General features: G+C 46.5%; 1 protein-coding gene across 6 annotated transcripts in view; it reads left to right on the plus strand.

Annotated features, from left to right (window-relative positions):
• The window catches only part of LOC144610448 (zinc finger MIZ domain-containing protein 1-like), a 99913-nt gene that overhangs the window by 58602 nt on the left and 14271 nt on the right, over positions 1 to 27040 (plus strand). For 5 of the 6 annotated variants that reach the window (XM_078429125.1, XM_078429127.1, XM_078429128.1 and 2 more), the window contains 12 exons: positions 2499 to 2707; positions 5511 to 5709; positions 9592 to 9864; positions 10939 to 11112; positions 13518 to 13598; positions 15118 to 15289; positions 16355 to 16496; positions 19501 to 19711; positions 20826 to 20931; positions 22739 to 22899; positions 23598 to 23665; positions 26355 to 26423. In XM_078429125.1, the coding sequence (XP_078285251.1) occupies positions 2499 to 2707; positions 5511 to 5709; positions 9592 to 9864; positions 10939 to 11112; positions 13518 to 13598; positions 15118 to 15289; positions 16355 to 16496; positions 19501 to 19711; positions 20826 to 20931; positions 22739 to 22899; positions 23598 to 23665; positions 26355 to 26423 (1865 nt within the window). The remainder of the gene's footprint in view (positions 1 to 2498; positions 2708 to 5510; positions 5710 to 9591; positions 9865 to 10938; positions 11113 to 13517; positions 13599 to 15117; positions 15290 to 16354; positions 16497 to 19500; positions 19712 to 20825; positions 20932 to 22738; positions 22900 to 23597; positions 23666 to 26354; positions 26424 to 27040) is intronic. The other variant, XM_078429126.1, reaches the window with a different exon arrangement.

A 27040-nucleotide genomic window follows, 5' to 3' on the forward strand; every position in this document is an offset into this window, starting at 1 on the left:
TGGGAGAGATGATCTTCTATATCATTGTGAAGGAGCTGGACAAGAGGGGATGCGAGGACATTATCCCCAGTAAGTCAAGTCAATTTATTTGTATAGCACATTTAAAAACAACCCACGTTGACCAAAGTGCTGCACATCTGACTAGGAAAAAAAGAAACATACAGTGGCAGGCAGACAAACACAACGGCGCAGCCATCTTGAACAAAATGTTAATTCAATCACCCACAGTCCAACAATAAAAGCACTAAACAGGCACCCAAATTACCCAACCCCAAAAACCCCCCCAAAACACAGTCCAACAATAGAAGCATTAAATAGGCATTCAAATCACACACCCTAAAACCCCCAAAAACACAGTCCAACAATAAAAACATCAAACAGGCACTCAAACCACCCAACCCCCAAAAAAACACACAAAAAAGAAACATCCATCAAAGAAACATCCATCACAGTGAGTCTCCTCCAGTCCTCTCCTCACTGTGATGGAAGGCCACAATGTCTTTCCCTTCTCCCGCTGTCCTCGCCCGCAGCCAGGTTGTTGTGGTTGCAGGCCGCACCGGACGGTCCACAGCGGGCCAAGCCCAAGGCGCGTCGCGTCGCAGCCGCTCCCGCAGCCTCCGAAGACGGCCGGCTCCGCCGATGATAAGTCCGATCCGGGGCGGGCGAACACGCTGTCGCTGTCGCTGCCGCTGTTGTTGCACGTCGGGGCGGTCGTGGCTCCCGACATTGAAACCCCCGCCCAGCAGAGAAATATCCCGCGGCCATCTTAGGCCGCGCCGGACGGTGAAATGTCCGCGCCCCAAGCCCCGCGATTCGGGGCGGGCGAACACGCTGCCGCTGCCGGAGCTCCCGATGTCGGCATCCACGCGGCCCGAGCCTAAGGCGAGTCGCAGCCGCACACGCAGCCGCCGAAGACGGCCGGCTCCGGTGGTGGTAAGTCCGATCCGCGGGCTCTGCGAACCAGAGCCCTGGAGGCCGCCAGCTCCAGGAGTTGGGCCGATGGTAGGCCGCAGCAGGAACGGAGACACGGCCCAGAAAACAAAGGTCGGGTCTCCGTTCGGAAGGGACACATATTTATAGTGTTACAGTTTCCCCCTCCCCCCACATACACACATAGTACACAACACACAAAAACACCACATCACAACTACAATTAAGACCAAAAAAAACCAACAAAAACACAAAGACAAATGGACCGCAGGTGAGCGGCAGCTGCTAGGGCAGTGCCGCCATTTTGATACATTTAGTGAGTGCAGAATCAAGCAGCACATTCTCAGGATAAAGGGCCGTTTCAGAATGAGATCAGAAGCGGTTTCTTCTCTCAAAGCATTGTGAATATTGGACATTCTGTGCCTGGCAAGTTATGGAGTTTAGTTTAGTTTAGAGATACAGCACGGAAACAGGCCCTTCAGCCCACCGAGCCCACACCAACCAGCGATCCCCGTACCCTAGTTCTATGTTATCCTGGATTTGCATCCTACACACTAGGAGCAATTTACAGAATTCAATTAACCTACAAACCTGTACATCTTTGGAGTGTGGGAGGAAACCGGAGCACCCGGAGAAAACCCACGTAGGTCACGAGAAGAACGTACAAACTCTGCACAGACAGCATGTGAGGTTGGGATTAAACCCGGGTCACTGGCGCTGTGAGGCAGCAACTCTACCGCTGTGAGGCAGCAACTCTACCTCTAATGGAGATATTTATTCCCATGACTCATAATAAATACAAGCCGATACATCATGGAGACAAGTCCAACAGTTTATATTTATTAATGTTGCTGTAAACTGGATCAATGTCGGCAGCCTGGTGGTGGAACTATCCCCACATTCTCACCATTTCCCATCTTTGCCAATAGGTCCATATTCCACGTGCAAGGCTATTCCGTGTAGAGAGATGAGCTTTCTTTAAACTTTGATTGGTTTCATGTGCATCGGTGACAGCATGGTGGTGCAGCGGGTAGAGCTGCTGCCTCACAGCGCCAAAGACCCGGGTTCGATCCTGACTAGGGTTCAGTCTGTACGGAGTTTGTACGTTCTCCCCGTGACCTGCGTGGGTTTTCTCCGGGTGCTCTGGTTTCCTCCCACACTCCAAAGACGTACAGGTGTGTAGGTTAATTGGGTTGGTTTCAATGTAAAATTGTCCCTGTATGTAGGGTAGTGTTAATGAGCGGGGATCGCAGGTCAGTGCAGACTCGGTGGGCCGAAGGGCCTGTTTCCGCTTTGTATCACTAAACTAAACTAATCTGTTCTCTGGTCTATCCGTTTAATTGGTAAGATATCACAAAGAGGAGATTCGGAAAAGTGACTTGTTGCAGGTTGTATGTATAACAGAAGGGGGTGGGGACTTGGAGAAAAAAGGGGGGCAATGTACAAAAGAAATGAAGCTTTGCTATCAAAGGAATGTTGTGAATGTGCTGCTGTACTGTGGTGTGCAAAGCTTAAATCAAACAAAGTACCACATGTTTTATGTTAAACCTCTGTTGCCCTTCCCACAGGTCCTAGGGTCTCCCATGCCTCCGGGCGGGAACTCCAGTGGGAATCACATGACGTCTGGGATACCCGGGAACGGTCCAGGAATGAACTCTCCACCGTTCATGGGACAGCAGGCATTCCCTGCCACTGACACGGGCTCGAGCAAGACGTACATGCAGCAAAGTGTGTACGGGCGGCCCAACTACCCTGCAGGAGCGGCGTATGCAGGAAGGTACCCCAGCCCATTAATAAACCAGATACTGAGTAATCACTCAGCGGGACAGGCAGCATCTCTGGAGAGAAGGAATGGGTGACGTTTCGGGTCGAGATCCTTCTTCAGACTGTCTGAGTTACTCCACCTTTTTGTGTCTATCTTTGGTTTAAACCAGCATCTGCAGTTCCTTCTTACACATTGAACAATGACTTGAAGGTTCAGGATTATGAACAGTTTCTACTGCGCAGTTTCAGAGGCTGTTTGATGGTTGGCAGTGAAACTGTATCAGTGAATCTTGGGGATTGATCTTCTGTTCACATGAAGGTGGATTGTGGAGGCTCTCTTCAGCTCAGTTTCATTTTATTGTCACGTGTACCGAGGTACAGTGAAAAGTTACCTCGGTACACGTGAGTCGATTTATAATAAGTAGTCAAAAAATGGAAGTCAGGAATTTCAACTTATTAAAAAGAGAACGTTTGGCGTTATAACAAGAATATTTGAAAGCTGAGTGGGAACTTTGACTGTGGACATTCTGGAGTCAGGATGAATATTTGATGTGTGGAGGAAGGAACTGCAGATGCTGGTTCACACCGAAGATAGACACAAAATGCTGGAGTAACTCAGCAGGACAGGCAGCATCTGTGGATGGAAAGAATGGGTAACGTTTCGGGTCGAGACCCTTCTTCGTATTTGATTCTGGTTCTGGGTGCCGGAGTTTAGGGAGGATGTAAAGGCTTTTAAAAGCAGCAGAGATTCACTAAAATGGTTCCAGGGTGATTTACAGGAAAAGATAGAATGTTCTCCTTAGACCAGAGGAGGGAGTGAGGCATCTGGCAGAGGGACCTGGATCATGGTTACGGACAAACGAGATGGAGAGAAACCGTTCCTATCGGTGGAGTGGTCAAGAACCAGGCTTATGGAAGTTCAGCGATGGGCACAAGGATCAGAGGTTACACGAGGAAAGTATTTTAAATGGAGCAAATGGTTCATGATTGGAATGCACCGTCAGGAGGAGTGATGGAAACACAGAAACAAGGTGCAGGAGTAGGCCACTCGGCCATTCGAGCCAGCATCGCCATTCAATCTTATCATGGCTGATCATCCAAAAATCAGTCCTGCTTTTTCCCCATATCCCTTGATTCCACTGGCCCTAAGAGCTAAATCTCACTCTCTCTTGAAAACATCCAGTGAATTGGCCTCCACTGCCTTCTGTGGCAGAGAATTCCACAGATTCACAACTCTCTAGGTGAAAAAGATTTTCCTCATCTCGGTCCTAAATGGCCGACCCCTTATTCTTAAACTGTGGCCCCTGGTTCTGCAGGCAGCATCAATTGTGGAAATCAAAAGAAAGCTGGAGTACTATCTGAAATAATTGGCAAGGCAGATGAAAGGCAGGTCAGTAAGGATGAACGACAACACTCTTACGTACTACCAGTATGGACTGTACAGGTTGAGTATCTTTGCTGTGAGCTGTAACCATTCTGTGAACAGGAATGTACATGACGGTTATTTGAAGTTGGCATCATGTTTGGCACAGACATCGTGGGCCGGAGGGCCTGTTCCCGTGCCACACTGATCTGTATCTGAACTGCCATGATGCTGGATCACTGGCCAAGAGTTAAGGATCTGAAAAGCAGGGAGGCTTTTAGTGAGATAGACACAAAGTGCTGGAGTAACTCAGTGGGACAGGCAGCATCTGTGGAGAGAAGGAATGGGTGACGTTTCGGGTAGAACTGTAAAATTGTCCCTGGTTTGTAGGATAGAGCTAGTGTACAGGGTGAACGCACGTCAGCTTATAGGGTGATCGCAAGTCAGCATAGACTCGATGGGCCGAAGGGCCTGTTTACTTGCTGTATCTTTAAATCTAAAGATATAATAGGGCCAATTCTGGTTAATTTGAAGGGGTGTATTACATATTGTATAACTTGGTAGTGAAACACATTTCTGCGAATTAATGATAGAAAACACAATTTTGAATTATTGCAATGCTTCTCCTCCCTCTCACTTATCTTCATATTCAGTTCATATAATGCCAATCAGTTGCTATTAAAAGCTTCTGTAATTCTTGTTCCTAACCGTAAGATGTTTGGCCTGGAAGCTGGTCACTGCCTTTTTGAGGCAGCGACTACGGTAAATCCCTTCGATGGTGGGGAGGTCAGAGCCGGTGATGGACTGGGCAGTGTTAAAAATGTAACAGGTTTGAGGGATATTACATTCAGTGCGTTAAACTTTCAACTCCCACCCTTGTGGGTTAACTCCCATAAATTCATTTGAAGTGAATTTGATAAATATTTTAATATTACAATATTAAAAAAATCAGGGAATGGGTTTGGGGTAGATAGCCCAGGTTACTGGCTAGCACAGATGATGTGGGCTGAAAGACCTGTTCTGCACTCTTATTGACCTGAGATGGTGAATCTCAGCCAAGACTTCCTTGGTGTATTGCAAACTGAGAGTAATGAACACAAGCTACCTGCACAAGGCAGCTTTGCCATTCCCTGTAAGTCTAAGGGGCATCTTTTCCAAGTCCAGCTTTCTCATCGAAGATAGACACAAAAAGCTGGAGTGGACACAAAATGCTGGAGTAACTCAGCGGGTCAGGTAGCATCTCTGGAGAGAAGGAATGGGTGACTTTTTGGGTTGAGACCCTTCTTCAGACTCAGTCACCCATTCCTTCTCTCCAGAGATGCTGCCTGTCCCGCTGAGTTACTCCAGCTTTTTGTGTCTATCTTTGGTTTAAACCAGCATCTGCAGTTCCTTCCTACACACCAACTTTCTTATCCACTCTTCCCATTAATGCTCGCTTTCTCTTTGCATTTAGCTACTCTGGTGGCCCTAACGGTTCGGGTGGGATGGGAATCCCATCGCATTCCCGGCCGCCGACACACTTCACACAGCCCGCTGCTGCTGCTGCTGCTGCAGCTGTTGCTGCGGCCGCAGCCACCGCCACTGCCACTGCAACCGCCACCGTGGCAGCACTGCAGGAGAAGCAGAACCAGGAGATGGGCCAGTACGGACCGGTGAGACATGCACAGTACCTCTGTCTAACCTGGAGCGAATGGATGAATGAGGGGGGAGGGGGAGGGAGAGGGAGGGACGGAGAGGGACGGGGAGGGAGAGAGAAGAAGAAAGAAGGAGAGAGGGAGGGAGAGAAAAACAAAACAAAATAAAAAAAGAAAATGTTGGAAAAGTGAGATAGGCAACAGATGCTGGAAATCTGGAACAAAGTAGAATGTTAGAGAAACGTAACAGATCAGGCAGCATTTATGGAGAGAAGAACATCTGGTGCGGATGATCTTACATTAGACTGGGCAGTTCTATCAGAAACAGGAAAGGCTGGTTATCTGAATTATTCAATTCAGTATTGAATAGTGAATAGCCCGGATAGAGTGGATGTGGAGAGGATGTTTCCTCTAGTGGGAGAGTCTAGGACCAGAGGGCACAGCCTCAGAATAAAAGGACATACCTTTAGGAAGGAGATGAGGAGGAATTTCTTTAGTCAGAGGGTGGTGAATCTGTGGAGTTCTTTGCCACAGACGGCTGTGGAGACCAAGTCAGTGGATATTTTTAAGGCAGAGATAGATAGATTCTTGATTAGTACGGGTGTCGGTGGTTATGGGGTGAAGACAGGAGAATGGGGTTGAGCGGGAAAGATAGATCAGCCATGATTGAATGGCTACTTCACTCCGCACCCTGTAACCTAGAGAGGACATGAGGTTTAGTGGAGTTTAGAGATGTGGCGCGGAAACAGGCCCTTCGACCCACCAAGTCCGCACCGATCAGCCATGGTTGAATGGCCTATTTCTGCTCTTAGTTTCACTTGGTCTTGTTTGAAATACCAAAGCTTCAGGGAATGAATGGAATGTACATCATTACATTTGATATGTTTAAAAATAAATCAGAATCTTCTAATTAAAGATTTTTTTAATTGGCATTTGTTCACCATGCATATTTTGACACTCGATTTTAAACAGACTTATTACGAGTGATAGTGTTAACAAAATAGTGTGTAGCCTCGTGTCAGTGGACAGAATATTAGGTGTACTCTGAATCCTAAATGGTTTTACTGCATTATGACAAGTGGGAGATCAGGTGGAGAGAGGAGCAGCAGCATCGTGCAGCAGCATCGTGCAGCGTGTGGAAGGGGCAGCCACTTCACTCCGCACCACGTGACCTCGAGAGGACATTAGGTTTAGTGGTGTTTAGAGATACAGTGTGAAACAGGCCCTTCGACCCACAAAATCCGCACTGACCAGCGATCACCCTGTACACTGACACTATCCTACACACACTAGGGAAAATTCACAATCTTTATCGAAGCCAATTAACCTACAAACCTGTACGTCATTGGAGTGTGCGAGGAAACCAGAGATCTCGGTGAAAACCCAGGCAGGTCACGGGGAGAATGTACAAACTCCGTACAGACAGCACCCGTAGTCAGGATCGAACCCGGGTCTCTGGCGCTGTCAGGCAGCAACCCTACCACTGCGCCAACGTGCCGCCCAGTGTAACAGTGGTATTCGTTAATACTTACTTCCAAACAATGCTGAAGAGTAATACTTGAGTTAAGAACAACACACCTGAAGAGCAATCCCTCGGGTGTAAACAGATAGTTCAATAGTCAATAGTCAATTTATTTGTCACATACACATAAATGTGTAGTGAAATGAAAGATTACCCGCAGTTCAACAATAAGACCAATAAAAATAAGCAATAAAAATATGCAATAACACATACAATCATAAACTAACACCAAACAAAAGAAACATCCATCACAGTGAGTCTCCTCCAGTCACCTCCTGTCACTGTGATGGAAGGCCAGAATGTCTTTTCTCTTCCCCTGCCTTCTTCTCCCGCGGTCAGGCTGTTGAACTGTTAAGTTAATGTGTGTACATTCCAGAGGTGGCACTGAGTCTGATAACCCAGAGAGCTGGTGCAGAGGTAGTTATGCTCAATAACCCTGTCACTGAGTCTGATAACCCAGAGAGCTGGTGCAGTGGTTGTTCTGCACAATAACCCTATTGCCCGCTCATCACTGCCAGAGATGTGTGAAGTGTGATCGTGCGAATCACAAGATGCTGGAGCAACTCAGTGGCTCAGGCTGCATCTGTGCATGGAATGGACACAATGCAGAGGTTTGTATAGTATTTCAGGAGTTGGAGGATATTATAGTAGTTCAGGAGGGCCTCAAGAAATCCAATTGTCTGCCAGTTACTGGATTCCAGGAAGCCCAAGGAAATGTCAGTAGCTCCAGGCAGTTCACACCTCTGTCTCTATCTTGTAGGCAACATTCATGATTCATGGTGGCGCAGCGGTAGAGTTGCTACCTCACAGCGCCAGAGACCTGGGTTCCATCCTGAGTACGAGTGTTGTCTGTATGGAGTTTGTACCTTCTCCCTGTGACTGCGTGGGTTTTCTCTGAGTGCTCCAAAGACATGCAGGTTTGTAGGTTAATTGGCTACTATAAATTGTCCCAAGTGTGTGTGGGATAGAACTAGTGTACAGGTGATTGCTGGTTGTCACAGACCTGGTGGGCCAATGGGTCTGTTCCCAAGACGTGTCTCCAAAATAATCTCTCCTCTGGCAGCGCTCATTGTAAATGATAGAAAAGTACAGTAAATGACAGAAACGGCCCTCGTTCCACCTCATCTATGCACCCACGCTGACTATCAATGCTAATCCCATCTGCCCACATTAGTCCCTCTACTCCTTTTCTGTCCAGGTACCCATCCAAATACTTTTCAAGTGTTGTAATAGTTTCTACCTTCACTACTTCCTCGGGCATCTTGTTCCAAATATTCATCATCCTCTGTGTGGAAAAGCTTGTGTCTCCTTTAGATGTCTCCCATCTCACCTTAAACCTGTGCCCACCAGTCTGAAGAATGGCCTCGACCCGAAACATCACCCATTCCTTCTTTCCAGAGATGCTGCCTGAGATACTCCAGCATTTTGTGTCTATGTTAGGTTTAAACCAGCATCTGCAGTTCCATCCTACACACTTTAGTTCTATTCTCCCTTGCCTTGAGGCCATGGATTCTGGCAATCTATCTTTGTCTGCGTCTCTCAGGATGTGTGTGGTCACCCTTCAGCCTCTTGTGCTGTAGTGAGAATGCCGTTGTGTATCGGGCAATAACACTGTAAGATTCCGGGCTGGGAGCTGCTGGAAGATAGACACAAAAAGCTGGAGTAACTCAGCAGGGCAGGCAGCATCTCTGGAGAGAAAGAATGGGTGACGTTTCGGGTGGAGACCTTACTTCAGTCCACCTGCTCCCTGGCCATTTAAGGCAGCACTCTGTCACCAGCCTTGTTGCCATCGGGATATCTCAGCACAGGCCGAACCAAACCACACATGATGTGGGCGCTAAGGAAATGCAGGTTTGGTTAATGTTTGCAGTGAGGTTGGCACAAACTATGAATTTAGAAATGTTATAAATTTGATTTGGAATATTTTGTGGTGCCTCTTATTTTAATTTATTATTGTCACGTGTACCAAGATTCCGTGGAAAGTGTTTTGTTGTGGGCTACTCAGTCAGCAGAAAGACTGTACATGATTACAATCGAGCCGTCCACGGTGTGCAGATACAGGATAAAGGGAATGATGTTTAATGCAAAGTAAAGTCCGATTAAAGATAGACCGTGGGTCTCCAATGAGATAGATGGCAGGTCAGGGCTGCTCTCTAGTTGGTGATAGGATGGTTCAGTTGCCCGATAACATCTGGGATAAAACTCAAGTCAAGGAAGATTTGCTGAGTATGACATCCAGTGATGTTGATGAACTGATCCCAGCGGTCATGGACAGAGAGACGGATCTCATTAATGGGCTCAGAGATGTCAGCCTTCCTGCTTGATATTTACACATTCAGCAAAACACTTGCCTGATGTTTAATTTGTTTTTGTTTCAGATAAGTGCAGTGCAGTCTTATAATAACCAATACCTGAATCACTCTGGCCCCCGCGGTTCACCGCAGATGTCCACGGGGATGACCGCAGGAGGCATGGCCGGAGCCATGGGCCCGTCGAGTATCCCACACATGTCCATGAGCCACTCGAGGTCTCCTGGTATCAACCCCATGTTCTGTGGCCAAAGCCAGCGAATGCCCCAGCACGGGTATGGCGCTTCCCGAACCGCACAGCAGATCCCTGGGCAAGGAGTAAAGAGGCCCTACATCAGTGAGGTAACGGGATTGTTCATGCCACTGTCATGACCAGTGTTTCTGCACGTCATTCATTCGACACATTCGTTGACCTGCTTTGGGTCACCTGCACATGCAAGACTCCAGGACTGCTTGCTGCCCAGACTGGAGTTTCAGAGGCATTGTTCCATCTCACGCAAACCCTGAATAAACACAGTCCAGCTCCTTGGAACTCCCAAATGCCAAAATAAGTTATGCTCTCATGAGATTAAAGATGTAACTTATCAAAGCATTTACATTTGGGGGAAAGGAACCAAGGTCAGGGCAGGTAATTACTCAGAAGACTCATTGCCTTGAATCTTATTGAAGGCAGGTCTCGCTTGACATGCATGCTTATTTTTCTACATAAATTCCATGCACGTGGATTTGATTCCAAATCTCAATTTTTGGGGCAGTAATTTGTGAATTCAGTAAGGGTAAGTTTCCATTATCCAAATGGCTGTAATGGCTTGTAAACAAAGAAGGTTAAAGGTTACGTGCAGAACAGTGGCTGATATGTGGAACACGTAATGAAATGGAAAACAGTGAAGAGTGGACAGCCTAGTTACCAGCTGGATGTTAAACAGACCTGGTTTATAACTAGGTGTCTAACAGGACTGACTGATACTGGACGATACTCAGAAATAGCATTTATCGGAGTTACAGAAAGACTTGTCCGCATCTGCCTATCAAAACAATTTTACAGGTGCTCCTCAGCTTACGATGGGGTTCTGTTCCAAGAAACCCATCGCAGACCGAAAATATTGTAAGTCAAAATGCATTTAATACACGCAGTCATGTGGCCGGAAGCGAGCGGTGGCTCGCCACAGGTCACTGCCGTCGAAATATTGCAAGTCGAAGCATCGTAAGCCGGTGAGCAACTGTATATAAATTCTTGGTTCTAGTGAAAGATTTTGACTTTTTTTATGACAATGAACTGAATCTTTTACTTATTGTTAGACCATCATGAATTTGCAACATGTTTTGTATTTTAAAAGTTTTTTTACACAGAGCAATAGTTTTGATGAGAGGCCGGGCGGGCAAAGTGACTGAGGCGGTTGTGTTGTGTGCCCTTAGCAGAGCTATCCTGGTCAACAATACGGGCCGAGCAGCCAGTACCCCAGCCAGTACCCTCCCTCCACCCCCCAGCGATCCATCCCATCGCCCAACTACCCAGCACACAGGATGCCAAGCCAGCAGAGCAGCGGCCAGTACTCTGTGCCCGCGGCAGCGATGGGCCAGTACTACAAGGTAGGAACGGCACATGGAATGTGGATATACCCAACTTCACCTTTAAAACGTGCTTTAATCTTTTGCTGCATTAGCCGAGATACAAGAGGTAATTAGAATGAAAGAGATTGATCTGTTGTAATGGAGCGGGCTGGGGTGGCACGGTGGTGCAGCAGACTGGGGCGGCACGGTGGTGCAGCAGATTGGGGCAGCACAGTGGCACAACAGACTGGGGTGGCACGGCAGACTGGGGCGGCACGGTGGCAAAGCAGACTGGGGCGGGACGGTGGTGCAGCAGACTGGGGCAGCACAGCAGACGGGCAGCACGGTGGTGCAGCAGACTGGGGCGGCACGGTGGTGCAGCAGATTGGGGCAGCACAGTGGCACAACAGACTGGGGCGGCACGGTGGCAAAGCAGACTGGGGCGGGACGGTGGTGCAGTAGACTGGGGCAGCACAGCAGACGGGCAGCACGGTGGTGCAGCAGACTGGGGCGGTGGTGCAGCAGACTGGGGTGGGGCGGTGGTGCAGCAGACTGGCAGCACGGTGGTGCAGCAGACTGGGGTGGGGCGGTGGTGCAGCAGACTGGCAGCACGGTGGTGCAGCAGATTGGGGTGGGCGGTGGTGCAGCAGACTGGGGCGGGGCGGTGGTGCAGCAGACGGGTGGGGCGGTGGTGCAGCAGACTGCGGCGGCACAGCAGACTGGGGCGGCACGGTAGTGCTGTAGACAGAGGCGGCACGGTGGCACAGCGGTAGAGATGCTGCCTTACAGTGCCACCCAGGCACTATATTGGTAGACACAAGATGCTGGAGTAACTCAGGGGGTCAGGCAGCATCCCATTCCTTCTCTCCAGAGATGCTGCCTGTCCCGCTGAGTTACTCCAGCATCTTGTGTCTACCTTCGATTTAAACCAGCATCTGCAGTTTTCTTTCCTACTATATATTTTGTCTCTCTGTCATCCTCCATATAGTACTGGGCACAATGGAGTTCCAGTGATTTTTGGGCATGTTAATTTTTTTTAATTTATTGTGAAATCTTTGGAGAGTTGAAGCTTTATTGTAATTAGGGTGACATGGTGGCGCAGCGGTAGAGTTGCTGCCTTACAGCGCTTACATCGCCAGAGACCCATGTTCGATCCCGACTACGGGTGCTGTCTGTACGGAGTTTGTACGTTCTCACCGTGACCTGCATGGGTTTTCTTCACACTCCAAAGACCTACAGGTTTGTAGGTTAATTGGCTTGGTATAAATGTAAATTGTCCCGAGTGCGTGTAGGATAGTGTTAGTGTGCAGGGATCGCTGGTCGGTGCGGACTCGGGGGGCCGAAGGGTCTGTTTCCGCTCTGTATCTCTAAACTAAACTAAACATTATTTGACAGTGAGGTGGCACCACTGTGTCTTCACTTTCCTGGTCAGGGACGTGATGTTGGTAACAAATAAGCTGTCACATGAAACAGGCATTGATCACCTCAGATCTGCATTATGTTAGCAAGGTCAATGCAGTGTTAATACTGGTGCGTTAATTTGTTACTGTAGATTGCCCCATTGTGGGGGAACTTTATGTATGAGAGAGTCACCTCTCTAGCTTGCCCTGGCAGCACATTCCAGATACACCCTACCCTCTCATGGAAAGTGTTTCTCTTGAGATCCCTCTTCAATCTCTCACCTTTAAGCCTAAACCCTCTCGCTTTAGAACCTTCAACCACAAATGTTAATTCTGTTTCCTTCTCTACACTTTCTGAGCCTTTTTAGTTTTCTGTTTTTACCACAAAACCGTGTCGCTTTCCCGGCATGTGTAAGAGGGGAGTGAGGATTTGGAGAGGTCTCAAGACTTTTCCATTCCAAGTTAGGAAGAGACATGGAAGGTTTAGGCTTTGTTCACCAGCATCATCGTTGCACCCTCTCCGTGCCTGAATGCAGCCAAGCTCGCTGCAGAAGTGATGGATCAGCATCTTCCCAGCTGTCATTGTCCATCATTTTGCACAGTAACGATGAGCAAGAGGATGAGCTTCAGACATAAAATCACCACACGCAACAAAAGCTTTTCACTGTACCTCGGTACATGTGACAATAAACTAAAGTGTAAACATCTTTACAGAAGGGGAGCTATTTGCCCAAATGATTCTGATGCTGGATGAACTCTGAACAACACTTTTTCTGCAGCTAAACAGATAATAAGATCATAAGCTCACAAGCCATAGGAGCAGAATTAGGCCATTTGGTCCATCAAGTCTACTCCGCCATTCAATCATGGCTGATCTATCTCTCCCTCCTCTCGTGCCTTCTCCCCATAACCCCTGACGCCGGTACTAATCAATGAACCAACAAACCCCATGTCACTGTTCAGCATGATGTTGAGTGAGAGGACTTGTATTGGGATGTTTGCTTTTGTTGATGGCAACATTTGTTGGGGTTTTCTGTTTTGCAGCCATCTGAGAAATATAACGGCCAGAGTAACAGCTTCATGTGTGGCAACTACACCAACTACACGCCGGCCAACATGAATGGGGTATGTAAAGACCATTGCATTTTACTTCTAACTTTCAGCAATGGCTAACAATAAACAGATCAGCTCTGTATGCGGTAGTCAAAGCTTAGGATTCATACGAGTTATATTTTCTTTAAGTCGTACAGATTTTTTGTATAATTTAGAAGTTTACACTATCAAGGAACTGAAATTGATGGAATTACTGCAGTAAAAACATGCAAAACATTACTTATTCTTTTACAAGTGAATGAACCAAAATTAAACATTGCATAATCAGAGCACCATACGTATACAATTTATCTAAGTGAATAGCTGTCAGTAAACTGCTTACATTCTTAGCTTGACCGTTAATTGTCATACAGTGTGGAAACAGGCCCGTCAGCCCAAGTTGCCCATGCCAACCAACATGCTCCATCTACACTAGTCCACCTGCCTGCGTTTGGCCCATATCCCTCTAAATCTATCCTACCCATGTACTGGTCTAAATGTTTCTTAGGCATTATGACAGTCCCTGCCTCAACTACCTCCCCCGGCAGCTCGTTCCATACACCCACCACCCTATGTGTATAAAAAGTTGCCCCCTAGGTTCCTCTTAAATCTGTCCCCCCTCACCTTAAACCTATGTCCTCTGGTACACATTTCCACTGTATACATACCATGGGATCTGCAGCAAAAAACAGATACACTTTTCATCAGTCTTTTAAAACTGCTGCACATCCAATTTCATCGGTGATCCCAGAGGGGGTCTTGCCTGATGACAGTGCCGGCTGTGACAGTACCTCTAACCTGTCAGCAATCCTCAAACATGGACTATAGACTTGCTGATCATTATCAGGCTCTATAAAACTGCAGAGCAGAGTGACTGCACCTAATAGGGGCTTTACTTGTAGGAAGGAACTGCAGATGCTAGTTGGCACTAAGATAGACACTAAATGCTGGAGTAACTCAGCTGGTCAGGCAGCATCTCGGGAGAGAAGGAATGGGTGATGTTTCGGGCCTGAAGAAGGGTCTCAACCCGAAACGTCACCCATTCCTTCTCTCCAGGGATGCTGCCTGTCCCGCTGAATTACTCCAGCATTTTGTTTATGACTGGTTCTGCCTACATAGTTTACAGTAAGCGACACTCGGGCAGGGTACTTGAGTTTGACTTGGTTGTATTTATGTATAGTATTATCTGATCTGTTTGGATAGCATGCAAAGACCTCGGTACATGTGACAACAATAAACCTAAACTCAGGGCCAGGAATGTGACCTTAAAGCAATTGACTTTTTTTGAAGTATAGAAATTTTTTATTGAGAAATCCGAGAAATCCTTGTTGTTGGAGTAGAGGCAGAGGAATGATGTTTGAGAAAGACGTCAGAGAGGAAAGGAACTTTGGACGTCTCTGGGACGATGTTGAATCTGCTGGAGGAGGTTGAGAAGAGCATGGTTGGTGGACCCAGCCGATGCTGATGACTGTTACTGGACCTCTACAAGGGTTTATGCCTTGTGAATATTATGCTGCATATTTAAACAAAGTCATCCACTTTTATTTTGCAGCCTTCAAGATCTCTGCCAGGTTACCCCAGCTCCCCCATCTCGGGCAACCCAACCCCCCCGATGACTCCAGGTAGCAGTATTCCTCCGTACATGTCACCAAACCAGGACGGCAAATCACCCTTTCTTCCCGACATGAAGCCGAACCTGAACAGTCTCCCTCCTCCCCCAGCATGTGAGTATCAGCTTCTTCCTTACAATCACGCACTAACACGGGTACAACCTGGACAAAGCCTAGCAGAGCAACTGCAAGAAGATTGGTGATCAGGCTTAACTCAAGTAAATAGCAAGAGTAAACAGAGAGCGGCACGGTGGCACAGTGGTAGAGTTGCTGCCTCACAGCGCCAGAGACCCGGGTTTGACCTGACTATGGGTGCTATCTGTACGGAGTTTGTACGTTCTCCCCGTGACTGTGTGTGTTTTTCCTGGGTGCTCCAGTTTCCTCCCACACTCCAAAGACATGCAAGATTGTAGGTTAATTGGCTTGGTATAAGTGTAAATTGCCCCTAGTGTGTGTCGGATAATTCTAATGTGCGGGGATCACTGGTCGGTGAGCCGAAGGGTCTGTTTCTGCGCTGTATCTCTAAACTGAATTAAAATTAAACTAGGAAGGGTAGTAGTAATGGTAGAAGTAGTCTTCGTATTAGAAATGGAGAAAGCGAATGCTTTTGCTCTTGTTGGAGAGGCAGGAGGAAGATGTTTGAAGACCGTTCTCCATGAAAGCTGCCTGAGGCATCCCTGCCTCTGGGAAAATACTGGAGGAGGTGGCCGAAGTTGAGAAACGGCCATTGGACCTCTGATGAATGATTGAATCCGTCGTGCAATAGCACTGTGCTTAATTCCATTTGGAAAATGTGAATCGTACCAGGACGCACAGCTTGAGATGGTAGGGATTGACACAAAGAGCTGGAGTAACTCAGTGGGACAGGCAGCATCTCTGGAGAGATGGAATGGTCAAGACCCTAACTCAGACTGAAGAAGGGTCTCGACCCGAAACGTCACCCATTCCTTCTTCAGAGATGCTACCTGTCCCGCTGAGTTACTCCAGCTTTTTGTGTATCTTCGGTTTAAACCAGCATCTGCAGTTCCTTCCTACACATTGAGATGATAGGGGTCTTGTTGGAATCAAAGACTTTGAAGACACAATGATATGTGTCATTTAACATCATGAATTTTGATGTGAAAACTTAACGATATTGGAAAGAGACAAATCATGGTGCAATGTTTGTGGTGATTTCAGCAAACCCGGCCGATGAGCTGAGGCTGACGTTCCCCGTGCGTGACGGTGTGGTGCTCGAACCGTTCCGCCTGGAGCACAATCTCGCCGTCAGCAACCACGTCTTCCACCTCCGCCACTCCGTGCACCAGACCCTAATGTGGAGGTGAGTGGAAAATAACCGTGGCCATTAAACGACATTCTTTTAGGAAGGAGATGAGGAGGTATTTCTTTAGTCAGAGGGTGGTGAATCTGTGGATTTTTTTGCCATACAAGCCTGTGGATATATTTAAGGCAGAGATAGATAGATTCTTGATTAGTACGGGTGTCAGAGGTTATGGGGAGAAGGCAGGAGAATGGGGTTCAGAGGGAGAGATAGATCAGCCATGATCGAATGGCGGGGTACTTGATGGGCTGAATGGCCTCATTTTACTCCTATCACTTATGACCTTATGATCATCCCACTCACACATGGTTCCTACCTAATAGAAATATTACTGGTTGTTTATTAATGGAGAAATCAGCCTTTTGCACGTTGTTGGGGCAGAGCAGAAGGAAGAAGCTGGGTAGTTTTATATTTAAGGATTTATTGTTAAAGTACATTAATCATTGGCAATGGCCTCATTTTGAATAAAGTTAATTTTGGACTGACTCAGAGGCATGAAACTTCACAAAGGAGCCCCACGGGCAGGATAAGGGACATAAACAGCGCAGGAATTACACGGCAACTATCTGGGTGGCGCTCCATATGATACGTACGATAGAACTTTACTTATCCCATGAGGGAAATTGGTCTGCCAACAGTCATAAAACACAAGAAGATACATGAAACATGAAATTAAAGTGACGAGTGGAAAGTCCAGGATTGGGGATGTGCAAAGATTGGGGGGGGGGGGGGGGGGGGGTGGAGTCAGTTGACTCCACGACAGAAGGGGTAGGAGTTGTACAGTTTGATAGCCAAGAAGGATCTCCTGTGGCATTCTGTGCTGCATGTTGGTGGAACCAGTCTGTTGCTGAAGGTGCTCCTCAGGTTGACCAGTGCGTCATAGAGGAGGTGAGCTGTATTGTCCAGGATGCTCCGCAGTTTGAGGAGTATCCTCCCCTCTGAAACCACCTCCCATGAATCCAACTCCGCCCCAGGACGTAGCCAGTTTTCCTGATGAGCTTGTTAATTCAGTTGCCGTTCGCAGCCTTCGCCCTGCTGCCCCAGCACACGACCGATTGGTAGAACATCTGCAGCATTTTACTGCAGGCGTTGAAAGAGTGGAGCCTCCTCAGAAAGTACAGCCGACTCTGTCCCTTCTTGTACAGGGCCACAGCGTTCCTGGACCAGACCAGTTTACTGTCCAGGTAAACTCCAAGACACCAGGTTCAGTGTGAGTTCTGGCCGGGCAGGAGAGTGTGACATTTCCTGCCATTCTCCTGCACAGCAGAAAACTTGGAGAGCTACCGCCCCATTCCTGGCAATACGTGATCAAGAAGGACAGAAACCACAGCATCACCTTCTACAGATCACCCTAATGAGTCTCCAAGGCCATCTGTAATGCCTTTTGTATTCAGAGTTATAGCAAAAACAAATTGCTGCAGGAACTCAGAGATAACTTAGCATCTGCAGAGGCAAAAGATAGTCAGTGTTTCCAGGTGAGACCCTACATGAGGTCAGGCAACATCTCTGGAGAACATGGATAGATGACGTTTCACAGAGTGCTGGAGTAACTCAGCAGGTCAGGCTGCATCTGTGGAGAACATGGATAAGTGACATTTCGGGTCAGTCTGAAGAAAGGGTCCCAACCTGAAGCATCACCTATCCATGTTCTCCAGAGATGCTGCCTGACCCGGAGTTACTCCAGCGCTCTGTGAAACGTCACCTATCCATGTTCTCCAGAGATGCTGCCTGACCCGCTGAGTTACTCCAGCGCTCTGTGAAACGTCACCTATCCATGTTCTCCAGAGATGCTGCCTGACCCGCTGAGTTACTTCAGCACTCTGTATCTCGATCATTGAGACTTGTATGATGCAGTTTGCAACTTCCCGGATGGAACACTTGTCCAGTTTGCTGGAATCGCTCGGCTATCGTGTTTACGCACTGTCAGTGACTGACTTGAACGTAAAATAGAAGAGATACTATGGTCTCTTCTTGAACAGCTCCAAACATGAATACACCCTCGGGGCAATTTTATTTCATGGTGTGATATTTCCCAATGCTGAATTCACTGTATTACTCATCTAATCAAAAGGCACATATAATCACATTTGCAATCTCCAATGGCTAGTTTATTTCTGTGAAAGGAAACCAAACAGACTAGCTGTCTGTTGTACTCGTTAAATGCATTTCCCAAAGTGATTTATCATTAAACTTCATCACAAGGCGATTGGTTGGTCCTTCCTTTGTAGGGGAGGATAAAGACATTCTTTCTCGCGTGATGCAACTTTATCTTGCACATTGCAACATGTTTTTAATTTATTGCTTTCTCTGCGCAAGTCTATTGCAAATATTGATACCACTGTGCAGATGCTGTGGGTTGTGAGGGATTTACATCGACATTACCAGGAGGGGGTGGGCAACATTAGTGAAGCAGTGTTGTGCAGCCAGTGAAGTGAAACCTGGCTTTGATCTCATCACTGCACTGATTTTCTTCAGGTTTGGGTTCCGGCACTATTCCTTGCTGCATTGCAGTCCTGGCGATGTGCTCATTATACAAGCAAGGGCTAGGCATTGATTTGGCTGAATAATCAAAGATGACACAGAGGTACATCTCGGGGTGTGGGAGTTGGTGCCATTTTCTATTTTTCTGGCGTACCGCAGCAACGAGCCAGTCAGTTGTTAAAAGCTGCCATCCACAAGCTCTTTCTGTAAAACTGCACACTAGTTTGACACCAACAAGAAAGGGTGTGTAGGAAGGTACTGAGCTGTGCTTGTTTTTAACACATGTAATGCTTGATGCTAACATCAGGAACTTGGAATGAACAATGCACCATTCCTTGCACGGGCACCTGGAAGTTGCTGGATGGGCGATTCGCAAGCAAAGTTTTTTTAAAGTAAAATCAATATGACTCTAAATAGAAATGAGATGGAGTGAGTTCATTTGCTAATCTTTCTGATTTCAGAATTAAACTATTCAATTTAAGAGATGTGTTATAAAGCAAGCTTGTTGAAATATTTTCTTCAGGCCGGACCTGGAGCTTCAGTTCAAGTGTTACCATCATGAGGACCGACAGATGAACACCAACTGGCCAGCCTCGGTCCAGGTCAGCGTGAATGCCACCCCGCTCTCTATTGAACGAGGCGACAATAAAACCTCGCACAAGCCGCTCTACCTGAAGCACGTGTGCCAGCCTGGGAGGAACACCATCCAGATCACTGTGACCGCTTGCTGCTGTGTGAGTACCAACACTCTATCGTGGCATCTTCCCATCACCAACACCCTGCCCTAGGCTGTGGTGAATATGACTATCTACCCTATCTATGCCTCCCATCATTTTATATACTTCTATCTGGTCTCCCTGAAACTGCCGACATTTTAGAGACAACTCTGTCCAAGCGCTCCTGTCGCTAATACTCCCCATCCAGCATCATTCTGGTGAACCTCCTCTGCACCCTCTCCAAAGCCTCCACATCCTTCCTGTAATGGGGTGACCAGAACTGCACGCAATACTCCAAATGCGGCCTGGCCTGACCAAAATCCCACAAAGCTGTATCATGATTTCCTGACTTGCTCCGACCTATGAAAACAAGGACACTAAGCAGTCTGAAGAAGCGTCTCGACCTGAAATGTCACCCATTCCTTCTCTCCAGAGATGCTGCCTGACCCGCTGAGTTACTCCAGCATTTTGTGTCTACCTTCAATTTGAACCAGCATCTGCAGTTATTTTCCCACACTGTAAGCCGCCTTCACCACTCTGTCTACTTGTGTTGCCACTTTCAGGGAGTAAGAAACTTGGACCCCAAGACCCCTCTGTACATCGATGCTGTTGAGGCTTCAAGCCATTAATTGTATATTTCTCCCTTGTACTTGGGCTCATGAAGTGCAGTACCTCACACTTGCTCGGATTAAACTCCATCTGCCATTTCGCCGTCCATTTCTGTAGCTGATCTCTACCCCTCTGTCCGCTTTGACAGCCTTGCTCACAGTCTGGGACCCCAGCTAACCTTGGTGTCATCTGCAAACGTAATCGACAGAGGGCCAAAGTGTTCAGTCAGGGCCAGGCTGGTCTAATTCTCCTCACAATGCTGCAAGAGGGGAACTAAACATGTCTGCCTTGATTTGGTGTTTGGCTGAAGTGCAAGTTGCCTCATTTGAACAAGCCAGAAAGGGTTGTGGAAAAGCTAGGAAATAGTTGTTATTGCATTCAGCAAAATTTTTCCACTTTCAATCATGCAACACTAAAATAAACTGCAGTGCTAAAATAAACATTTGATTGAATTAAATCGCCATTGAACCAGCTGTAATTCTCCTCTTGTTAACTGACACTCACTCTGTTGTTTATCTTGCAGTCACATCTATTTGTGCTCCAGTTGGTGCACAGACCTTCAGTGCGCTCAGTATTACAAGGCCTCCTGAAGAAGAGACTTCTGCCTGCAGAGCACTGTATAACTAAAAGTGAGTCATTCTCGGGCCCATGATCACTTCTGAAGGGAGAAGCATGCTTTTAAGATTTTTTTTGTTTAGTTTAGAGATACAGCGTTGAAACAGCCCCCTCGGCCCGCCTAGTCCGCACCAACCAGCAATCCCTGCACACTAACACTATCCTACACACACACTAGGGACAATTTACAATTATACCAAGCTAATTAACCTACAAACCTGTACATCTTTGGAGTGTGGGAGGAAATCGAAGATCTCGGAGAAAGCCCATGCAGGTCACGGGGAGAATGTACAAACTTCGTACAGACAGCACCCGTAGTCGGGATCGAACCCGGGTCTCTGGCGCTGTGAGACAGCAACTCTACCGCTGCGCCACTGTGCCGCCCAATTTTTCAAGACCAGAATAATCATCTGTAGGAAATAGCCATTGGCTCCTAAAATCCCCTGATCTTTTTATTCCACAGAACTATCCTGAAGTAGAATGGATTTGGTGGGTTAATTGGCCACTAAGTTTCCTCTCTTGTGTCGGTGATTGGAAGAATCTTGTGGAGGTGGGGTGAGGGGAGAATGAAATGAGATTAGCATAAATCTGGACGATGGTTGTGGTGGGCCAACTGGTCTGTTTCAGTGCAATTTTAATCATTCTCTCATTTTAATCATTCTCTCTCTTCCTTCCAAAAACGACCCTGAACCCATTTATATTCTCCACCCCACTCTCATTCTGCAGCAACTTATCTTTAATTTATTTAACTTAATACTTCACACGTTTACAATTCGTATTGACATCTTCAAACTTACTAATTTTTTAGCTTTCCAACTCGAGTATCTTCAGTATTGCTTGGATTACTGTTTTACATTGCCCAGCACAACTGACACATTAAAGCATCTGAAGAAGGGTCTTCAAGTTATCTCTGGAGAAAAGGAGTGGGTGACTTTTCGGGTGGAGACCCTTCTTCAGACTGAAAGTCGGGGGGGGGGGGGGGGGGAGGAAACAAGAGATATAGATGATGATATAGAGAGATATATAGAACAAATGAATGAAAGATATGCAAAAAAAGTAACGATGATAAAGGAAACAGGCCATTGTTAGCTGTGGGCTAGGTGAAAATGAGTTACAGACAATGAGACTCAACAAGATGGCTTTGAAGCTGATTCGACTTGGGAGGGGGCAGGAAGGAGAGAGAGGGGATGCAAGGGTTACTTGAAGTTAGAGAAATCAATATTCATACCACTGGGTTGCTTCACTATTTATCTGGCTGGTGCAGGAAGATATTCTGGTCGGTGAATGTTAAAGATGGGTACTTTGATGGCTAATTGGTTAGGCTCACAGCTGTGGAAATGAGTCCTTGCCTGGCACCTATTTAGCCTGAATATCACCTGGTTGATGCAAGGAAGTGACAAGTTATAAGAAAATAAAAGCAGATGCTGGTACAAATCGATTTATTCACAAAATGCTGGAGTAACTCAGCAGGTCAGGCAGCATCTCGGGAGAGAAGGAATGGGTGACGTTTCGGGTCGAGACCCTTCTTCAGACTGATGTCGGGGGTGGGACAAAGGAAGGATATAGGTGGAGACAGGAAGATAGAGGGAGATCTGGGAAGGAGGAGGGGAAGGGAGGGACAGAGGAGCTATCTGAAGTTGGAGAAGTCGACGTTCATACCACTGGGCCGCAAACTGCCCAGGCGAAATATGAGGTGCTGCTCCTCCAATTTCCGGCGGGGGTGACAAGTTATATCTGCTGTTATTTATTCTGCAGACTCCAAGTAGTTTTAACACTATTTTTCAAGTGTTATTTTTATGTTTTTTTTTTTACACGTATCAGTTAAACGGAATTTCAACAGCGGTGTGGTGTCTTCGGGTAACTCTGGACTGAATGGGGAGGATGGTGTGGAACAGACAGCAATTAAAGTGTCATTAAAATGTCCGATTACGTTCAGACGAATCCAGCTTCCGGCTCGAGGGCACGACTGTAAACACATACAGGTCAGTAGAACTGACGCACTGAGCTTCATCACAACACTGTCTTGTTTAACTTTTTAAAAAATATCATAAGTAACTGTATTCACAGTTTAATGAGTCATAGAGTCATACTCTGTGGAGACAGGCCCTTTGGCCCAACTTGCCCACACCGGCAAACATGTCCTAGCCACACTAGTCCCACCTGCCTGCGTTTGGCCCATATCCCTCTAAACCTGTCCTATCCATATACCTGTCTAATTGTTTCTTAAACATTCCAATAATCCCTACCTCACCTACCACCTCTGGTAGCTTGTTCCATACACCCACCACCGTTTGTGTGAAAAAGTTACCCCTTAGATTCCTAATAAATCTTTCCTCCTTCGCCTTAAACCTATGTCCTTTGGTTCTCGATTCCCCTAGTCAGGGCAAGAGACTGTGCGTCTACCCGATCTATTCCTCTCATGATTTTATACACCTCTATAAGATCACCCCTCATTCTCTGCACTCCATGGAATAGAGTTCTAGCCTGCCCCAACCTCTCCCTGTAGCTCAGACCTTCGAGTCCTGGCCATATCCTCGTAAATCCTCTCTGCACCCTTTCCAATGGTATCTGGATGCAAATAAGTATCCAGAATGCGTGCATCTAACCTGAGTGGCACTTTAGAACTATCTAACAAGAAATGTCATCTTCTACAGAATAATTGCTTTCTTCTCGTTATCAGTGCTTTGACCTTGAGTCCTACCTACAGTTGAACTGTGAACGAGGAACATGGAGATGTCCAGTCTGCAAGTGAGTGCAAAGTGTAACCTCTTCAGCTGTTCTGTGGGAAGATATTATTACAACTGTTCATGCAAAAACATTTACATTTGACAGTTCATTATGTTTCAAATAGCCTTCCTTTTTCTTTCTCATTTGGAATTTATATATTGCACAACCTTTTTGTTGTATCTTAGCTTTGTCCATGACTTGCCCTTGATATCCGCACACCCCATGGACCACGACATGCATCAGCACATGGTATTGGGGGTGGGGTGCTGACATGGATAGAAAATTGGTTGGCAGACAGGAATCAAAGAGTAGGGATTAACGGGTCCCTTACAGAAATGGCAGGCAGTGACTAGTGGGGTACCGCAAGGCTCGGTGCTGGTACCGCAGCTATTTACAATATACATTAATGACTTAGATGAAGGGATTAAAAGTAACATTAGCAAATTTGCGGATGACACAAAGCTGGGTGGCAGTGTGAACTGTGAGGATACTATGAGGATGCAAGGTAACTTGGAAAGGTTGTGTGAGTGCGCAGATGCATGGCAGATGCAGTTTAACGTGGATAAATGTGAGGCTATCCACTTTGGTGATAAGAACAGGAAGGCAGATTATTATCTGAATGGTGTCAAGTTAGGAAATGGGGAAGTACAAAGAGATCTGGGTGTCCTTGTTCATCAGTCACTTAAAGTTAGCATGCAGGTACAGCAGGCAGTGAAGAAAGCTAATGGTATGTTGGCCTTTATGACAAGAGGAGTTGAGTATAGGAGCAAAGAGGTCCTTCTGCATTTCTACAGGGCACCTGGAGTACTGTGTGCAGCTTTGGTCTCCAAATTTGAGGAAGGACATTCTTGCTATTGAGGGAGTGCAGCGTAGGTTCACTAGGTTAATTCCCGGAATGGTGGGACTGTCGTCTGTTGAAAGACTGGAGCGACTAGGCTTGTATACACTGGAATTTAGAAGGATGAGAGGGGATCTTATTGAAACATATAAGATTATTAAGGGATTGGACACGTTAGAGGCAGTATAAATGTTCCCAATGTTGGGGGAGTCCAGAACCAGGGGCCACGGTTTAAGAATAAGGGGTAGGCTATTTAGAACGGAAATGAGAAAAACTTTTTCAGTCAGAGTTGTAAATCTGTGGAATTCTCTGCCTCAGAAGGCAGTGGAGGCCAATTCTCTGGATGCTTTCAAGAGAGAGCTAGAAAGAGCTCTTAATGATAGTGGAGTCAGGGGGGTATGGGGAGAAGGCAGGAACGGGGTACTGATTGTGAATGATCAGCCATGATCACGTTGAATGGCGGTGCTGGCTTGAAGGGCCGAATGGCCTACTCCTGCACCTATTGTCTATATTCTATAACAGTCCGTCTCAGACAAGCTTTATTTTTATTAGCCTGCTGTCATGTTTTCAGCCATGTGGTTTTGCCCAAGATAGACACAAAAAGCTGGAGTGGCTCAGCGGGTCAGACTGCAGCTCTGGAGAACTGCTCTGGTGACGTTTTAGGTTGAGACCCTTCTTTAGACTTTGCCTGTTGGCGTAGCGTAGGTACGATGTGTGAGCACTCTTCACATGCTGTCACTGAATTTAGTGAACCCTATGAAGCAACAGAGTCGGGAAGAAAGAACTGCTACTGAGCTTCGACTGATATGGACTCATTGTCCTTCCTCAAACTGAGCAGCCATGGCCATGGATGTACCCCAGCTACATGCTGATCCTCGCAAGTCCTTGCATTCGCCATCCCATGGAAGCCGGAAGGGAGCATTTTGAGTGCCAGAGACAAGCCATCTTCATTTATTCATTGGATGTCTGCTTTTATTAACCATTCCTAACTCCTGAAGCTAATGGTGTGCTATCTTCGTGATCTACGGCAATATTAATCAATCAATCCATGTGAAGGCACTTGCTCAGTACTGATGTGTGATGACTTGGGAAATAAAAATAGGGTGAAGACAGAGAGTCTTTTTCCGAGGATGAGGGAATCAACCACCTTTTCCACAGAAGGTGGTGAGTATATGGAATGAGCAGTCAGAGGAAAGAGCTGAGGCAGGTATTTTGGATGGGTACTCGGAAAGGAAAGGTTTAGAAGCATCCACAGGAAATGGGAGTAGCGAGATAGAGCATGGTAGTTGGTGATTCTATGATTTCCAGGATTTTGATGCAGCAGAAAGGGGTGAATATTGACAACTTAAGGTGACACAAGAGATTGCATTGACTGGAATCTTGAGCAAACATGCAAATGTAGGTGGTAGATATCTTTACTCTGGCAGAGATCAGTGCATGGAGACAAATGAAGAGGTGACATTCTGGTTCGAGACTGTACATCAGTGTAAAGGGTTCTGATCTGAATTACACATACTGCCCATTTCCCTCCCTAGCTACTGCCTGACCTGCTGATTTCTTCCAGCACTTTGTTTTTTGTTCAGGACAATGTGTGTGATTTGGTGGGGAAACCTGCAGTTGGAGTTCCTCCCTACAGATGCTGCCTGACCCCCTGAGTTCTTCTTGAACTTGTTTTTTGCTCCAGATTCCAGCCTCTTCTATCTCTTGGTCTTTTCATCTTCTCTGTATTTAGTGCCAGGCCCCTGACTATGAATAACTATGATGGTGGTTCATAGTGGGAGGGAGAGCTTGGAACAATTAATCCCAGAGCACTCTATTAGTTTGATGTTACAAGCTGCACTGCCTCATTACCTTTAGTCTTTATTTCTACAGTAAAACTGCACTGCTGGAGGGGCTGGAAGTCGACCAGTATATGTGGGGCATCTTGGCTGCCATTCAAAAGTAAGTAACTATGCTAGCATTTTGTTTCTAGCCTAGACGTGTATCTTTATTATGGAGGTGTGGATGCCACTACAGCCACAAGGAATAGTAGCTGGAACAGCTCCCATGGCCCCTCAATCATGTGTTCTGTTGTGTGATACTGATTATCGACTACCCTATCCCTAAAACGTAACTTCCCTGCACAAGCTCCATGTTATTTGATTTCCCTAAAGATCAAAAATCTACTTTAAACATACTGAACAATCTTAGTGGTCAAGAATTCCAAATGAAGAAATTTCTGCTCATCCCACTCCTAGCAATGATTGACTGAATGGAAACATTTTAAATTTGGGGAAGAATAGGGCAGAATATGAATCTATTCACGCACTCTGATAAATAGGGAAGTCTGATAAAAAGAGAATTTCTGCCTATTTTGATGTAAACGTTGAGTAGGGACAAACAAAAATCACAATCTGCACTCCAGATTTTTGCACAAAAGCTGTATGATACACAGTATTTTAAAGTAATATGAGCAAATGGGCATTTTCCCACAATGTGGCATTAATAAGCCAGGAATGATGGATTCTATCCTCTGGGATTGGAACCCTGAGGATTTTTAATTAGCTAAGCAATGAGTG

This window comes from Rhinoraja longicauda, chromosome 36 (genome assembly GCF_053455715.1).
Source record: "Rhinoraja longicauda isolate Sanriku21f chromosome 36, sRhiLon1.1, whole genome shotgun sequence".
Lineage (NCBI taxonomy): Eukaryota > Metazoa > Chordata > Chondrichthyes > Rajiformes > Arhynchobatidae > Rhinoraja > Rhinoraja longicauda.